This window comes from Serinus canaria, chromosome 17, assembly GCF_022539315.1.
Source record: "Serinus canaria isolate serCan28SL12 chromosome 17, serCan2020, whole genome shotgun sequence".
Classification (NCBI taxonomy): Eukaryota; Metazoa; Chordata; class Aves; order Passeriformes; family Fringillidae; genus Serinus; species Serinus canaria.
The window spans coordinates 799,660-816,436 of NC_066330.1; the positions used below are offsets into that span (position 1 = coordinate 799,660).

The following is a 16,777-nucleotide window of genomic DNA, read 5'->3' on the forward strand; positions in this document are numbered from 1 at the left end:
GTACAAGAAACAGGATCAGCAGCTTCCCCAGCTTGGTGAGCTCCATAAAAATCAAAGTGGCTCAACTGCTGAGATCCAGCTCTGTGGAGAGGAACACCTCATCACTGCCTTCCACCAGGTTTTAAATGAATTATTCTGAAGCCACACAAGCACAGCAAGAGCACAAACAACTCTGTCTCCACCTGAGGTCCCTGGCAGACACCTGGGAACAGCAGGGATGTAAAGCAGCAGTTTAACACACAGTGCACTTCAGCAAGGCTCAGGGAAGAAAACCCAAAACACCCAGTTGGGCAGGATGCACCACTCCTCTCTTCAGACACTGGTATTACCAACACAGCTTGTCCTGAAAGAACAAGCTACTGTACCAGTAACACACCTACCTGACACACACTGCTCCTCCCCAAAACCTCTTCCCTTCCCAGCAGAACAGAGAGACAGCAACTGCATCCTCTGGCCAGGCTCCACAAGGTGCACTCCAGAGCACTTGGGCCAAAGCTTCAGCAGCACTTGGCCACAGCCACACTCAGTGACACACCATGGAACAGCTCCAGAGCAGAGCCTCTGCTGATTCCTCGTCTGTCAGATTACCTTATCAGCTGCTCATAAACTAAAAGGTGCCTGTAATTACCCAGCAATCTGGTTTATGATACCATGCACAACACCTGGAATAGCAGATATCTGTACCCAGCTACATAAAGGAGTCACATTAGGATATTCAGATATCCAACAGCCTGCTGTGGCTGAAGGAACAACAGATATGTAAAACTGTGCTATGTGCAGATTACTTTTCAATCCTGGGATTTCATGTTGATATGGAAACATTTCCATTTTCTGTCAGTTACTTCAAGACTACTCAGAAACCTACAAGTAACTGCGACACAGTAAGAGCAGCTTAGCACAACAACTCAGACAATTTCCCTTCATGATGCTCCACATATCAACAACAAAGACTGCATGACCTGACAGCATCCCAGATGCCTTGCCCTGCTGGCAACACACATTTGTTCAGAACCCTAGGCAGGCTGTCCTTTGATGAACACAGGACACAGCTTGCTTGCCACTCTTAAAAGTCCTGGAGAACACAACATTGAATCCTCAGGTGCTGAATTCCACCTTACAATGTCCATGGGTTTGTCCTGTCATACAGGAATGAGCCACATCTCTCTTGCATATTTCTGTGATTCAGTTGGCAGAAAAGAGATTAGGTAAAGTGGTGAACACTGCTGGTACACCAGATCCTTCTTCCTCCTCCTGGGTTTCCTGCTCAGGGTTACCTGCTTCTCCTGAGTCTGGCTACGCAAGACTCAACTTCCAGAGCAAGTTTGGGCACATCTCATGTAGGCAGGGCAGGGCAAGGCAAAATCCCTCCATCCTACTGAAAAATAACTCCTAAGCAAGCCTGAGTGGTTTCCAAGCTAATTCAGCCCTGATGAAGTACCTCTTTCCTCATTAGTATTTATAGCAGCTTCTCACAAGCCTTATTTCTCAACACAAACTAACTGCCCACCTCCCCCAGCTGAGCTAGAAGAGCCCTTTTCCAGCAGGATGGTTCACCATCACCCAGGGCTCACTGCTGAACCCCCCATTACAGCACCCACCAGCTCCACATGTGTGTGACACCCAAAATGCAGGTCCACTGTGTAATTGCCATTAATAAGAAACTCATCCCTCACGTTTGTTTCTGCCCAGAGGCTGCTCTCAGCTGGCCCTGGACATACTGTCCATATCCACCTGTGAGGAGAACCCTGTTTCTCGTGCCCCTTAACAGAACACGATCAGCTGGCTACTAAACTATGGCATTGCCCTGTTGCATGGCACACAAAGCACCCAACCACGCTAAAATCTATTCCAGTTGCTTGTGATGCCAGAAAGTGGAGTTCCCTTTAGGTGAGGGTCACACTGATAAACTTTTAGCCAGAACAAGTGCAGAACTTGAAGCTGCTCAAACTGACAAAACCAATCTGTCCTCCTGAGAGCAGGTCCCTTCACATCCACCAGGAAGGACAGCTGCTATGAGGAGAGTATACTCTCCATTAGCTGACCAATATCACATTAAAATCCGTGTGTTGAGCATCTTAAACATTTTGGAACCCTCCTCAGCAGCAGTTGAAAAGTGCTTCATGAAGCCACCATCCTGCTGCTTTTACAGGGTATTTCAGATTTCACATACTGCCCGTGCCATTTCCCCTCCATCCTCTTCAAATTGCAGCTTCTACTCGTGAGTCAACTGCATCGTCCGCCAAAATAGCACTTTACCTATCAGTAAGTGTAGTGTCACATGCCTGCTCCGAGAGCTCCATCCCAACAGCTCTCAGGAGCGCGGTATCATGACTTTGCAAGAAAAAAACCTGATACAGCCCGCATCGAGCTCTCCAGCCTTAGGGGTCTGTGAGTAACCAAAAAGGGAAGTCACCGCACTGGTCAAGTTTCAAGTTTTAAACCTGCCCAACACAAAAGCCATGAAGGAGAGGCGGCAGCGAGCGGCTCCCGGAGCCGCGAGGGCCCCGCTCCGAGGGCTGCGATTCTCCGAATGCCCCCGCAGCGGGACCGCGGTGCCCGGACCGGCCGGGCGGGCAGGGCAGGGCTGGCCCGGGCGAGAAGGGCACGGACGAACCCCCGGCGAACCGCACCGACAACTTCTACCGCCTCCCCCGCGCCGCTCCCCCGCCTCCCGGGCGCCCTATCGCGATAAACCCACCCGACATACCCTCCGTCTCTCCTCGGCTGCCCGCCTTCCCTCTCGCTTCCCTGGAAAAACCAAAGGATTTTGTCAGGCCCCGGGCCTTCCTCCTCCTCCCACCGCTCCCTCCTCCTCCTCCTCCTGGGTGGGAGGAAGCCGTGCGCTGTCGCGGGATTCGAGCGTGTCCCTACCCGGCCAGCGCCCCGGCGGCTCCCGCTGCGGCCCGGGCGGGCGCGGCACTGCGCAGGCGGCGACGGCGCTCCTGGGACTTGTAGTCCCGGGGCCGGCACCGGCAGCAGGGCCGGGGCGAGGCGGAGCGGGGCGAGGGCCGGGCGGAGCCGGGGCCGCTCCTGGAGCTTTGCTCCCCCGTCAGCCCCGACTCCGCCCGGCCCCGGCTTGTGCGTGCGGGGCTTGGTGTCGCGACATGGCGGAGCCTCGCGACTTGCTGGCAGCGGCGGGGCGGGCAGCGGCCGCCCGGGGACCGGTCCCGGTGTCGCCTCGGGGCGCTGGGCACACGCGTGTCACCTCATCCCGGCGGGGGCGGGACGGGGCTCTGCCCGGAGACCCCGCACGGCCCGGCCATGATGCCGGCCCGGCTCTAACCTCCCCGCGCCTCCCTCCCGACACTGCCCCGGTACCGCCCGTACCCCCGGTGCCCCCGGGAGCGGCGGCGCCCCCCCCCACCGGCGGGTTATTCCCCCCCCGGCCGGTAACCATGGAAACTTCCAGAAGTGCCCCCCCACCCCCACCCCGCGGCCGTGGTCCCGCCCAGCCAATGGGGACGCTCCGCTTGGCTCACGCTTCTCTGTGGCCGCGGCCGGCGGGTGGAACCAATGGGACGGCGCGAGGGGGGCGCGCCGGGCACGGCGGAGCGGTCGCGCGGTACTCGCCAATCGCGGGAGGCCAGCTTGGTAGCAGCCGGCCAATGGAGAGGCTCCAGCGAGGGCGCGGCAGCCAATGGAGAGGCTCCACGAAGGGGTAACGGAAGGTATAAAAGGGCGGGCGGCGCGGCCTGGCGGCTCAGCGGCGATCGGGGCGCGGCGTTTCTGCACGGTGAGGGCCGGGCGCGATAAGGGCCGCACGGGGCTGGGCCGCTGAGCGGGGGGGGAATGGCGGTTGAGGGCACGGAAAGATGGGGTGGGGATCGGGGGTGATTCCGCACGGCGGGGGCTGGGTGGTTGCGGCGCGGGGAGGGGTGAGGGGGGGCGGCCACGCACGTGGCGCCTCCGTTGTGTAACCGGCGGCCTCTCGGTAGGTGGGCGCAGGTGAGCGGTCGGTATGAGGCTTCTGCTGCTGACGCTGCTGGCGCTGGGCGCCGTCTGGGCGGACGACGAGGAGAAGAAGGAGGACGTGGGCACGGTGGTGGGCATCGACCTGGGCACCACCTACTCCTGGTGCGTGGGGACGGGCACGGGGGGCCGGCCGGGCACGGTGGTGGGCAGTGCCTGGGCCCTTCTGGACGGGCAGGGCCTGCGGGTCCGAGAGGGTGCGGGGAGGAGCGGGGGGGGGGGGGGGGAATGGGGATGTGCGCAGGCCGCGGCCCCGCCTGACCGTTCCGCTCCCCCCCAACCCCAGCGTGGGCGTCTTCAAGAACGGGCGCGTGGAAATCATCGCCAATGACCAAGGGAACCGCATCACACCGTCCTACGTGGCCTTCACCCCCGAGGGGGAGCGCCTGATCGGGGATGCTGCCAAGAACCAGCTGACGTCCAACCCGGAGAACACCGTATTCGATGCCAAGCGGCTCATCGGCCGTACCTGGAACGACCCCTCCGTGCAGCAGGACATCAAGTACCTGCCCTTCAAGGTGGGCCCTGAGTGCAGAGGTGGGGGGGCTGGGGGGGGGAGGACCTGCAGCTCTGGTCAGAAGAGGCATCTGCTCACAGGGCCCCATGGGAGGATTGGTGTGTAAACAACAGCTCGTGGTGTTAGCTGCACTCAGGTTATGCCTGTTATAGAGGTTTGGCTTGATGTTTGGAAAGAACCATGGGAACAAGTTGAAATAGTTGAATGAGACAGTATCCTTTGTTCTCAGGTGGTTGAGAAGAAAGCCAAGCCCCATATTCAGGTTGATGTTGGAGGTGGACAGACAAAAACATTTGCTCCTGAAGAAATTTCTGCAATGGTCCTGACGAAGATGAAGGAAACAGCAGAGGCTTACTTGGGGAAGAAGGTAAGTGCACAGGAAACACTGGTAACATCTTGGATTATCAGCTTTAGGAAATGGGAGAAGGGTAGGCTGAGCCAGGACTGACCTTGCCATCCCAAACCACAGTCAGTGCTGCAGGCCCCTGCAGCAGCCCTGTCCGATGGGCTAAGCTGCTGCTGGCTCTTCATCTCCAAAGATGGGTTACTTGTTCCAGCACTGCTCAGAGTGGCTGGTACTGCTTACAGACTGTAACAAAGCTGTCCCTCCCTGCTCAGGTGACCCACGCTGTTGTCACGGTGCCAGCCTACTTCAACGATGCCCAGCGCCAGGCCACCAAGGACGCGGGCACCATCGCGGGGCTCAACGTGATGCGGATCATCAACGAGCCGTGAGTAGCCCACCCTGTCCTGCCCCAAGGGAGCTGTGGGCTGGCACCCCCAGCCCTGACAGCCTGTTCCCTGTACAGAACAGCTGCTGCCATTGCTTATGGACTGGACAAGAGAGAGGGAGAGAAGAACATCCTTGTATTCGACCTGGGCGGTGGAACTTTTGATGTGTCCCTCCTCACAATTGACAACGGAGTCTTTGAAGTTGTGGCTACTAATGGAGACACTCACCTGGGTGGAGAAGACTTTGACCAGCGTGTTATGGAGCACTTCATCAAGCTCTACAAGAAGAAAACTGGCAAAGATGTTAGGAAGGATAACAGAGCTGTGCAGAAGCTGAGGCGGGAGGTGGAGAAGGCCAAGAGAGCTTTGTCATCTCAGCACCAGGCCAGGATTGAAATAGAGTCCTTCTTTGAAGGAGAAGATTTTTCAGAGACACTCACTCGAGCCAAGTTTGAGGAGCTGAACATGGTAAGTTTAGAAAGGTAAAGTTACACAGCCTCAGCTCTGGATTGGGACTGGGGAATGTGCAGCATCTCATGCTGGGACATTGCACTTTGGAGTATAAATAACTCTGTGTAAGCAGGCAGCTGTTTCCTGCCAGGGAGCTGGGCCTGAGACAGTTTGGCATCTCTGCTCCGTAGTGGTTGTACTTTGTATCTCTGGGGCTGCACAGGGGGGCATGCTAGGAATAGTCTCACAATCCGTGGGGTTTTGTATTTGCAGGACCTGTTCCGTTCCACCATGAAGCCTGTTCAGAAAGTTCTGGAAGATTCTGACCTGAAGAAGTCTGATATTGATGAGATTGTCCTGGTTGGTGGATCGACTCGCATCCCCAAAATCCAGCAGCTCGTTAAAGAGTTCTTCAATGGGAAGGAGCCTTCTCGTGGCATTAACCCAGACGAGGCTGTGGCCTATGGCGCGGCTGTGCAGGCCGGGGTGCTCTCTGGGGACCAGGATACAGGTAATGGCACCTTCACTGCCACCTAAGAGTTGACTCAGCAGTGGATGTTGGGCATTGACAAGCAACTGCAGACAAACTTGGATCTTTTCCAGTCCCTGGAATTCTGTGCCCCCGAGGCCTCAGGATCCTGTCTGCAGTGTTGTGTTTTGTGTTGAAGTTGTGTCACAGTCTTGCTTTTGATCTGTTCCAGGTGACTTGGTGTTGCTCGATGTCTGTCCCCTGACTCTTGGCATTGAGACTGTTGGAGGTGTCATGACCAAGCTGATCCCAAGAAACACCGTTGTTCCCACAAAGAAGTCTCAGATCTTCTCCACAGCTTCTGACAACCAGCCAACTGTGACCATCAAGGTCTATGAAGGTGGGTGTCAGCTGTGGTGGCCCATGTGACAGCTGGAGTCTGTCTGCTGTAGGGTTTTCTTTCTTGTTCCTGATTGTCAAAGGCTGTAGGTACTTTGTTCATGGAACTGTGTCACTCATGGTTTCACAAAGTACAGGCTGCAGCTGGGAAAAAAAGTAACCCTGTCTCATTGTTCCTTGCAGGTGAGCGTCCCCTGACCAAGGACAACCATCTCCTGGGCACCTTTGATCTGACTGGAATCCCTCCTGCCCCTCGTGGTGTGCCCCAGATCGAGGTCACCTTTGAAATAGACGTGAACGGGATCCTCCGTGTCACAGCCGAGGACAAAGGCACTGGCAACAAGAACAAGATCACCATCACCAATGACCAGAACCGGCTGACGCCGGAGGAGATCGAGAGGATGGTCAACGATGCTGAGAAGTTTGCCGAGGAAGACAAGAAGCTGAAGGAACGCATCGATGCCCGGAATGAGCTGGAAAGCTACGCCTATTCCCTCAAGAATCAGATTGGGGACAAGGAGAAGCTGGGTGGGAAGCTGTCCTCTGAGGACAAGGAAACAATAGAGAAAGCAGTGGAGGAAAAGATCGAGTGGCTGGAAAGCCATCAGGATGGGGACATAGAAGATTTCAAAGCACAAAAGAAGGAGCTGGAGGAGGTGGTTCAGCCCATCGTGAGCAAGCTGTACGGCAGTGCCGGCCCCCCGCCCGGCGAGGAGGAGGCAGCAGAGAAGGATGAGTTGTAGATACCGGTGTCCCCGAATGTGGTGTGTGTATATATTGGACTCAGGAACACTTGTTTAAAATATTGAACTCTTAATTTGGAATGTAACTTTGAATCTTCACTCGTGAGTGGAGCTGGAACCGCTAGCCCGAAGTGGCTGTATCCTGCTTTTCGTTAGCAGTTGCTCGATGTCTGGGGAGGGGAGTGGGGTGGGAGTGTAAATGTGGGTTTAGAAGTATTGGCAGTGGAACATTCTATTTAACAACTTGGTCATGTGAACTTGGTGTAGAGCTTTTCTACCTGGAGTGACCACAATAAATTTGATATTTACACTGGACTCTTCTGGTTCTCTGATGTCCGTTACCGAGCTCCAGCCAGGATTTGGGTTAACCCTGAAGAAGGATGGAGTGCAGCTCACCCCTTCAAGGTCACCTTTGATGGGCTCATGGAGAGTGGGAGGTTTGAAAGCAGGAGCTGGGCCTCTTGCCTTGGGGTGAACTGGGGTTCAGTTTCTGAAGGGAGAGGGTGGACTTGGACCTCACTGCGGTTTTACAACAGATCCTGGTAAGGAAGGGGCAGCTTTTATTGAGCTGGAAGAGGGAGGTTATTCACCAGAACCCATTGCCTGCAGTAGTGTGGTGGTGCCCAGCAGTGAGGGAGGAGCTTTGCCTAATTATGTTTTCCTGCAGTATTAAAATATCAGAGCTTTTAATAAAGTGTCATATGAAACAGACCAGTTTTCTGAACAGTGAAAAGTAGTTTACACCTAATAAAGGTTCTTAGAAAAAAAGAAGCCTAACTGAAATTTGGTCTCTTTATTTAACTGATCCTTTTCCAATCCATGGGATTAGTCCAGAATGACCTTGTCTGGTGCCAGCTCCAGCAGTGCCTTAAAACACCTTGGCTCCTGCCACGTTCCCTGGGCTGGGGCTGCAGCGGGACCATGTTCAGGCAGATCCCCTGTCCCTCAGGGGTGCCAGCACCGTGCCAGCTGCTCCAGGGTAAGGATGTGTTAAAGGGGCACAATTAGCCCCAGGGCATGAGGCTGCTGCTGTGGGGACACTACTCGATGAGGGTGACCAGGCAGTCCCTGTGTATCTGCCCCTGTGTGTCCATGCCCCCAAACACAAAGAGCAGATGGACAAGGGTGTCTTCAGCCCAGCCCTCTCCCGGGCCCTGCTGGAGGGGCTCAGCTCTGTCACCTGCTGACACAGGGGGCTCTGTCCCAGCTGGGGTGTCCCCTGTGTCCCCATGTGTCCCAGCCTGCCAGGGAATGACACACATGGCGTGGTCCAGCCTCCCGCTGGGCAGGGGAGACTCAAACTGCAGGAGCGTCCAGTGCTGCCTTCCTGCAGTGCAAAGATACAGTCACAGCTTTAAGCATCACACACCAGGCAGTGACAGCATGAAGTCAAAGTTTTGAGCATTCAGTCCTGCAGTGGTGTAACTCCAGGGGGAAGCCCGGGGGTTGAGCAGGTAATGTGTTCCCCAGCCACCTGGCATCTTCCCTGGCACCCCTGAGAGCAGCCTCCCTACCTGTGTGATACTTGTATGTAGTATCCAGTGTCCCATCTGGACCTATCCCACCAAAAATGTACAAGTGGTCCTGGAATGCTGCCGAGGAGTGGGATGCCCGTCCTCCAGGGACGTCCCCAGTGGCTGGGATCTTCTCCCATCTCATGTCATCTGGTGCAGGAAACAACATGTCCAGGGTCATGCACTACACAAACCCCACGCATTGTTGATTTAAACAAAGAAGGTAATACTTTAAGCACTTAAGAATTAGTATTAGAGGAAGAAAATGTCCCCCAAATCAAAGCACAGCTCACAGGTACTGCCCTGCAGTACCTCTATCCACTTACTTGTGTCCATGCAGAACAGGTCATTGTAAAAAACATCTCCAGCTAAACCTCCATGGATGAAGAGTTTGGTCCCAACTGCAACCACGGCGTGTCCGTGCCGAGGGGAAGGGGGATCACCATGAGTCTCTGGCTGGGACCAGGCCAGAGTGGCTAAAAATGGGAGCACATGGGCATTAGGAAGAAAACCCTGGAAATTCTACAGACTAGTATTCCCAGAGCCCTGCCGAGGCTTCCCATCCAAGCCACGGGGTCTGAATTCCCAGTGAGCAGATGAACACAAGGGCTTGTCAAGAGAGGAACAGCCACCCACTCCCTGGGACTCATCTCCAAACAGAGCTCAGCAATTCCAGCCCTCTGGCTACACCCCAAGGGCAGCGCTCCGTCCCCCAGCTGGGAGGTACCTGTGTCGAACACGTGCAGCCGCTGGTCTTTAACCGGCTCCGCTCCCTTGTCGCCACCCCCGAACACGAACAGCCGGGCCCCGATGGCCGCCGAGGACGTGTGGAATGTCCGAGGCTGCGGCTGCTCCCCCCTCACTGCAGGGCTCTCCCACGTTCCTATTTCTAGTTAAAACATTTGATTAATCGAACAACCAAGGCGGGGACGGAGCCCAGGCCCGTCCTGCAGCCCGATCCCGGCCCGGCCCTGGGGCACTCACCGGGGTCCAGCACCTGAACGCAGCCGCGGTTCCCGGCGGGGTGGGCTCCGCCGAACACCCAGAGGCGCGGGGGGCCGCCGGCGGGCAGCAACGTGGCGTGCTCGTAGCGCGGCCTCAGTCCGCGCCAGCCGGCGGGGACCCAGCGCAGCGGGGCTGTGGACGGGGACAGGCGATAGGACCCGGTCCCGGTCCCGGTCCCGGTCCCGGTCCCGGTCCCGCCCCGACCCTCACCCAGCTCCACGAAATGCGCGTCCGCGAAGGCCCCGGCGGGGTCGGCACCGCCCAGCAGCAGGACGCGGCCGGGCAGGAGGAGGCAGCCGAGTCCCACGCGGCCGCGGGGCCGCTCCCCGCGCGGGCTCAGCCGGTACCTGCGGGGCGAGGGCGGCGCTCAGCGCGGGCTGGGCCGGCCCGGGCTCCCGCCGGTCCCCCCCGCGCCGCTCATCGCTATCCCCCCATCACCCCCGCACCGCTCAGCGCCGTGCCCGCCGGTGCCCCCGCCGCGCTCACCACTGTCCCGGGCGCGGCCGCCGCCCCGGCTGCAGCAGCGGCAGCTCCCGCGGCGCCATGGCGGCGGGGCCGCTGCCGGGCCGGGCCGGGCGGAAGTACCGCCGGAAGTGCCCTGCGCTTCCGCCCGCGCCGGCGGCGCGCTCCGCCGCCCGGAAGTGGCGGGGGGGGGCCCGCTTCTGCCCGAGCCCGTGCCAAGATGGCGCCGCTGGACCTGGACAAGTACGTGGAGATCGCGCGGCTCTGCAAGTACCTGCCCGAGAACGACCTCAAGGTGCGGCCGCGGCGGCGGGGCGGGGTGGGCCGGGGCCGGGGTGGGCGCTGCCGGGCGGGCCGGAGCGGGCGGTGCCGGTGGTCCCGGCGCTGACCGCGACCCTGCCCCGCTCCGTCCCGCAGCGCCTCTGTGACTATGTCTGTGACCTGCTGCTGGAGGAGTCCAACGTCCAGCCCGTCTCTACGCCCGTCACCGTCTGCGGGGACATCCACGGGCAGGTAAGGCCGGGCCGGGCCACTCCCGGTGCAGCCCCGGGCCGGAGTCGGTGCCGATGCCCGGTGCCCCCTCACGCCTCTCTCTCCCCGCAGTTCTATGACCTGTGCGAGCTGTTCCGGACCGGCGGGCAGGTCCCCGACACCAACTACATCTTCATGGTAGGTGCGTCGGGCGCGGCCCGGCCCCGCTGGGTTTGACAGGGGTCGGGGCTGAAATCCCGAGTCCCGGGGCCGCTGTCGGCTCCTGGCCGCCGGTTGTATTGCCGGGGGCCCTGCGGCGTGAGGCAGAGCGTCCTGCCCTGCCCGGGTGTTCCGGGGTCACGTCAGGACAGCGGAGAGGGGAGTGCCCAGCCCACACCTGCTGCTCGGAGTGCCCGGAGCCGCCGCGGGTCCCAGCAGGTCCCGGTGCCCTCCAGTGCTGGGTTCCTTTGCGGCAGTGAGGAGTTGGGAGCGGATGTGTCACTGCACTTTCTCCATCTGCGGCTGTCTCTGCCTTCAGGGGGACTTTGTTGACCGAGGGTATTACAGCCTGGAGACGTTCACGTATCTCCTTGCACTAAAAGCCAAGTGGCCTGACCGCATCACGCTGCTGCGGGGCAACCACGAGAGCAGGCAGATCACCCAGGTGTACGGCTTCTACGGTGAGTGCTGCCTGTGGCTGCAGCTCCTCTGCCTCGGGAAACATGCTGGCAGGGCCCGGGGACTGGGGGGGACAGGGGCTCCAGGGCTATGCTTTGGTAACCTGGTCATTGTGTTTTTGAAATGGAATGTGTTTAAGGTAGATCTTGCTGCTGTTTTCCTCTGGCAGGTGGGGTTTCTGCTTGTGTCGTGGTGCCACGTTCAGGCACAGGCAGAGCAGGAGGTGCTGGTCCTGGCCAGCAGTAGGACCCAGCACAGGGCTCCTGGCAGGGCTCATGTTACACACATGGCTATGCAGGTTCTGCTGTCCGTGTTTGCTCTGCCTGTTTCCCCTGATCCATGAGGAATAAAACCTTTCTCTCCAACAGACGAGTGCCAAACCAAATACGGGAACGCGAACGCCTGGAGATACTGCACCAAAGTCTTCGACATGCTCACAATAGCGGCTGTAAGTGCAAACACCGCGCCAGCAGATTGTCCCGATGGGAGCTGTGAGCTGGGAGCCGAGGCTCCCCTGGCAGCAGTGCTGAGGGCTCTGTGCTCGTGTCATTCCCCTGCAGCTAATAGACGAGCAGATCCTGTGTGTGCACGGAGGCCTCTCCCCAGACATCAAGACCCTGGACCAGATCCGGACCATCGAGCGCAACCAGGAGATCCCTCACAAAGGCGCCTTCTGCGACCTGGTGTGGTCGGACCCTGAGGACGTGGACACGTGGGCCATCAGCCCCCGCGGGGCAGGCTGGCTCTTCGGGGCCAAGGTCACCAACGAGGTAACTCACTGCTCAGGGCCACAGGTGTGGGGTGGAGAGCTGAGGGGCTCAGCTCAGTGTGGGGTTTGAGTGGAGCAAGGGCACTGCAGGACACTGAATTGCCGTGTCACTCCTCTGCCAGTAACTCGTGGTGGTGGGGAAGCTTGATTTGTGCCAGCTGGAAAAAATGGGCCACTTGAACCTGCCAGATGTACTAATACCCATCTTGCTTTTGAAAAGTGTGACGTGGTGGGACTCACTAGTGTCCCTGGGCTCTGTGTGGAATGGTTTCCTAAGGATGTAGGAGAGAATACCCTTTTTAAAGCAATTATTGAGTTAATTTTGTTGTGTCTGCACTGAGCAGACTCCTCAGGGCTCTACCCAGTGGCCTTGCCAGGCTCTGACCTGGCCACACTCAGCCTGCGTTGTCGTGTGGCCCTGGCACGGCACGTTCAGGAAGGGTTGAGCCTGGGGACAGCACAGCCCTGCTGCCTGGATGTCAGCTGCTCCCAGTACTCGGGTGTTGGCACCTGTATGTCCCAGGGTGTCTCAGTGCTGGGGTCCCCAGCCCCTGTTGTGTTCTCTGTCCAGCTGTGCAGGGCCAGGCCAGGAGCAGCACGTGCTGCTGGCAGCGGCCTCGCTGACCTTCCCCCTTCCCTTGCAGTTTGTTCATATCAACAACCTGAAGCTGATCTGCAGAGCACACCAGCTCGTCCATGAAGGATACAAATTCATGTTTGATGAGAAGTTGGTAACGGTATGGTCAGCTCCCAACTATTGCTACCGCTGCGGGAACATCGCGTCCATCATGGTCTTTAAAGATGTAAATACACGAGAACCAAAGTTATTCCGTGCAGTTCCAGACTCAGAGCGTGTCATTCCTCCCAGGACAACCACGCCGTACTTCCTCTGAGGCCCCGCCCGCCTGCTGTCACCTCTCCCTGTCCTGCCCCTATACAATATACTTTTTATTGAGCACTTTGCTGCTGAAATGCTGCCTCTTGCCTTTTTTATTTTTAAATTATCTAAATTTATTGTGTATTATGGTGTCTGTAGCAAGTTTTTTTCCCCCGCCCCTAGATTAATTTCAGAGTATTTGTAATATGTTCTTGAGATTTGTACTACTGCATGTAGTCCTCGCCTAGTTCTGGGTTAGATGAACCGATTCCTTTAACCACCACGCTCCGGGAGCCGCTCGGGCCGGTCTCTTGTTCAGCTTTTTGTTTTTGGTAAGTTTTAAGAAATTTCAGCAGCAAAGTCAGTGCCCGGTGCGCGGCGGGGCCGGGGCTGCCCGTGCTGCGTTCACGGCGCAGGACCGAGCCAGCCTTTTCCGAGTGTTACGTGGATCCCAATAAAGCGGTCGAAGGGCTGTTCTCCATTCCCGGTTTGTTCCGTTTTCCTCGGGATCCCGATTAAACCCGCGAACCTGCTGCAGCGACGGGATTTGTACATTAAAGTCATTGTTCGGATTTTTTCCAGGCTCTGTTGTGTTTTTAGTGGCCGTGTGTGTGCGCGCCCCCGGCGCGGGCCGGGGCGGGGCGCGGGGGCCGCGCGGGTTCCGGTTCCGCCGGGGCCGGCGCCGTTTCCGGCTGGCGCGGGCCGGGGCGGCGGGGATGGCGCGGAGCACGCTCTCGTCCCGCTTCCGCCGCCTCGACATCGACCAGTACGACGAGAACCGCTTCGTGGAGGAGCCCGAGGAGGCGGCGGCGGCCGAGCCCGATGCCAGCCCCGAGGTGGAAGCGCTGCTCAGGCAATATCCTTTGGGCCGGGGGGGCCGGGGAGTCCCGGGCAGCGGCCGCGATCGCCGCTCGGGCCGGAGCCGCCCGTGAGCCGCGCACGCAGGTCCCGGTTTGAGTCCTTGACCGCCGCCGCACAGGCGAGGCGCTGCGGGCCTTCCACACCGCCATCCGCAGCTCCCCGGGCAACAGCAGGAACCAGGCGATGAAGGTAAGGCCGGGCAGGGCTGCGCGGCTGCCGGGGACAGCGGCACCCCGCCGGTCCGAGCGGCGCCGCTGCGGTCGGTGAGACTGGGCTGGCACGGGGATCCCCCTGTGTTTGCCCCTTCCTCCTCTAACCCCGGCTCTGCTCACCTCGCCTACAGAAATAACCCAGCCTGGAGCGCGGCCATCTCTTGCCAAACACGAGTCTTGGGATCGTTCCCAGCTGTTCTCCTTCTCACGTGTCTCTCTTTGCCTTCTCTTCCCAGGAGCAGGCCCAGGGAACGATGCTTAAAGTCCTCACGTCTTTTAAAAGCAGTGAAATAGAACAAGCGGTGAATTCCTTAGACAGAAACGGTGTTGATTTGTTAATGAAGTACATTTATAAAGGATTTGAAAAGCCAACAGAAAACAGCAGTGCAATATTACTTCAGTGGCATGAAAAGGTACGTGCTGGGGGCACTCTTGACTCAGCCATGCTCGCAGGGTCCTGGCCAGTGGTTTCAGGAGAGCCCTGAAGAGAAGCAGGTGGTGGCAGGGCCTCATCCCTGAGGAGCTCAGTGTTTCCTTTCATCTTTGGTCCCTCTGAGCCTGCGTTCACAAAGCCTTTGCCTGTATTTCAAACCTTACCCTGTGCCATGGGGAGAGGAGACTTAGGGCAGGGAGTTTTCCCTGCAGGGGAAAGCCTCGTGCTGCTCTTGGCACCCAGCAGGAGATGTCCCAGAAGGGACAGGGCAGCTGCAGCTTCCTCTGGGGCCCAGCCAGGGGGCTCAGGCTGGCACTTTGCCTCAGCTGAGTCACAGGCTTTAGCAAACCTGTTTGGTTGGCCCAGGAGAGGATTTTGAGGTCTCCAGAGATTCCACTGGGGACCAGCAGGGGCCTCCTGGGTTTCTGTGGAATGTCAGCTGTGAAACAGGGAGTGTGGGATGGGTTCAGCAGCTGACCGTGGAGCCTCCTTCCCTGTCTGTGATGGCTGAGGCACATTCTGGGGTGAGGCACATCCCTGAAGCAGCTGCTGGGTGCCCCTGCCCCCGGGCAGGAATCCAGGTGAACTCTTGCCCCACTGCAGGGGTTTCAGCTGAAGCCCTGGCTCTCAGTGCTCCTAGGAAAACTGATCCCTGGGAATGCTGCAGCTCCCGGGGCAGGGCAGCTGCTGTGAATGCTGGTGTCCTTTTCCCAAGGTGCAGAGCTTTTCCTGCCGTACGTAAAGCTGGTGTACCATGACTCCAGCTATTGCTGCTGTCACCAGCTTTGCCAAGGCCTGACAAGGAGGAGGGAATTTCTTGGGACAGTGAAGAACATGTTTCTGCTTGTTATTTTTTTTCTTTTCTTCCTGTTGTTTCCACTGAGGTGCTTTCAGGTAAGTGTGGGTGGTGCTCCCAGCGTGGGAGGTGACACTCCACCACCCTGACTGGTACTCAGAGCATGCAGGGACATGAAAGGCAGCTCGTCCTCTCTGTTGTGAAAGGAACAAGGCAGGTCTGAGTAGGCAGGGTTTAAAGCCTGGTGTTCTGCTTTGTGGCAGTACTGGTAGGATGTGTGGCTTGCTCAGAGCAGAGTCAGCTCAGTGGTAGTACCAGTCTGTCCTCTGGAAAGGCCTGTGGCAGGTCTGGTCGCTCAGGACCTGCCAGTCCTGCTCCAGGTGGGTGCTGTGCCTTTGTCCAGCCGTGCTCCCCAGTGCCACATCTCACTCTGCTCTGATTGGATTGTGGCTGCAAAGTAAATGCCCCACTTCCAGCAGTCAGCTTAAATATTTTTTTCATAATCACCTCCATCTTCTAGACTTCAAAAGGAAACACTGTTCACATTGAGGGACACAAATGAAACTGAAGCGAGCCCCTCCTCCTCTCCTCAGGGATAAGGGAGGTGAGACATCCTGCTCTGTCAGTGATTTGCAACAGTGGAGTCCTCGAGATCCAAAAGCTGGTTAGATTGTGGAGAATGACAGTTTCTAGCTTTGGAGAAGAGCCATAGTCCCTTCTGTGGCTGAACTCTTCAGTGTTTGTTCTGTGTGGGGTGTGGTGACTCTGTAACCTCTCTCCTTTCCCACAGGCACTGGCAGTAGGAGGCCTGGGCTCCATAATAAGAGTTCTCACAGCAAGAAAGACTGTGTAAAGACTTTACTTGGACAGAGGTGACGGTCAGGTTTGGACTCAGAAGAAGGAATGAGCTGAAATTACACTGGTCCATCTTTATTAGAGATTGCAATCTACTGAAATCCTACAGTAACCTCCTCTTGGAATGCTTTTAACCTTAAAGGTGGGGGAAGAGTAAAGGTATTCCTGCATATTCCGACTATCACATATAGGAGCCAAGACATTCTCCTGCTCCCTTCTTTAACAGGCAGAGAGAAGGCACACTCCTGCCTCCTATCCTGTAAGTGGGCAGGTATTTCAGATGCTGCTTTAGCCAGGTGTGGTGATACAAGCTCCTGTGTGTCCTGCTTAGTCCCAAGGTAGCTGTGTCCAGGCTGAGGTCCTGCAGCTGAGGGTGGGAGAAGGGCTCTGGGAACGGCGGCTGGGAACGTGGGGGTGAAGGACTCTTGGACTCTGGGCTTGGGTTCATGTAAAGTGAAGTGCCTGCTGCATCAATAAAGTTCTTAGATCACGTGAGTTAAATTTATTTTCAGCTAAATTGTAAGTCTGACACTTAGTCCAAAGCAGGCCTGCAATAACCCAGTCC

General features: G+C 57.6%; 5 protein-coding genes across 5 annotated transcripts in view; 3 read left to right on the plus strand and 2 right to left on the minus strand.

The window, feature by feature from the left end:
* GAPVD1 (GTPase activating protein and VPS9 domains 1) overlaps positions 1–2,931 on the minus strand; it is a 28,425-nt gene extending 25,494 nt beyond the window's left edge. Inside the window, exons 1-2 of the mRNA XM_050980803.1 lie at positions 2,872–2,931; positions 2,708–2,748 (exon numbers count right to left, since the gene is read on the minus strand). The gene's annotated coding sequence lies outside the window, so the exon portion shown is untranslated. The remainder of the gene's footprint in view (positions 1–2,707; positions 2,749–2,871) is intronic.
* A 667-nt stretch (positions 2,932–3,598) lies between these two features.
* Positions 3,599–7,594, plus strand: HSPA5 (heat shock protein family A (Hsp70) member 5). The gene is made up of 9 exons (XM_050980805.1): positions 3,599–3,733; positions 3,936–4,074; positions 4,256–4,487; positions 4,716–4,853; positions 5,105–5,217; positions 5,296–5,686; positions 5,942–6,179; positions 6,370–6,537; positions 6,720–7,594. Exons 2-9 carry the CDS (start codon positions 3,959–3,961, stop codon positions 7,277–7,279), a joined length of 1,956 nt encoding a protein of 651 aa, XP_050836762.1. The 5' UTR covers positions 3,599–3,733; positions 3,936–3,958; the 3' UTR covers positions 7,280–7,594.
* A 463-nt stretch (positions 7,595–8,057) lies between these two features.
* On the minus strand, positions 8,058–10,403 carry RABEPK (Rab9 effector protein with kelch motifs). Its single transcript, XM_050980814.1, has 7 exons — positions 10,285–10,403; positions 10,009–10,145; positions 9,778–9,930; positions 9,521–9,682; positions 9,120–9,269; positions 8,794–8,943; positions 8,058–8,606 (listed from the first exon to the last, which is right to left on the minus strand). Exons 1-7 carry the CDS (start codon positions 10,341–10,343, stop codon positions 8,320–8,322), a joined length of 1,098 nt encoding a protein of 365 aa, XP_050836771.1. The 5' UTR covers positions 10,344–10,403; the 3' UTR covers positions 8,058–8,319.
* PPP6C (protein phosphatase 6 catalytic subunit) lies at positions 10,392–13,632 on the plus strand. Its single transcript, XM_009093557.3, has 7 exons — positions 10,392–10,555; positions 10,678–10,773; positions 10,864–10,929; positions 11,270–11,411; positions 11,778–11,857; positions 11,970–12,179; positions 12,823–13,632. The coding sequence occupies exons 1-7, from the start codon at positions 10,481–10,483 to the stop codon at positions 13,069–13,071; spliced, it is 918 nt and encodes a 305-aa protein (XP_009091805.2). The 5' UTR covers positions 10,392–10,480; the 3' UTR covers positions 13,072–13,632.
* Positions 13,633–13,716: 84 nt separating this feature from the next.
* Positions 13,717–16,707, plus strand: ARPC5L (actin related protein 2/3 complex subunit 5 like). Its single transcript, XM_030230137.2, has 4 exons — positions 13,717–13,911; positions 14,033–14,105; positions 14,365–14,541; positions 16,148–16,707. The coding sequence occupies exons 1-4, from the start codon at positions 13,772–13,774 to the stop codon at positions 16,208–16,210; spliced, it is 453 nt and encodes a 150-aa protein (XP_030085997.2). The 5' UTR covers positions 13,717–13,771; the 3' UTR covers positions 16,211–16,707.
* Positions 16,708–16,777: the final 70 nt, after the last annotated feature.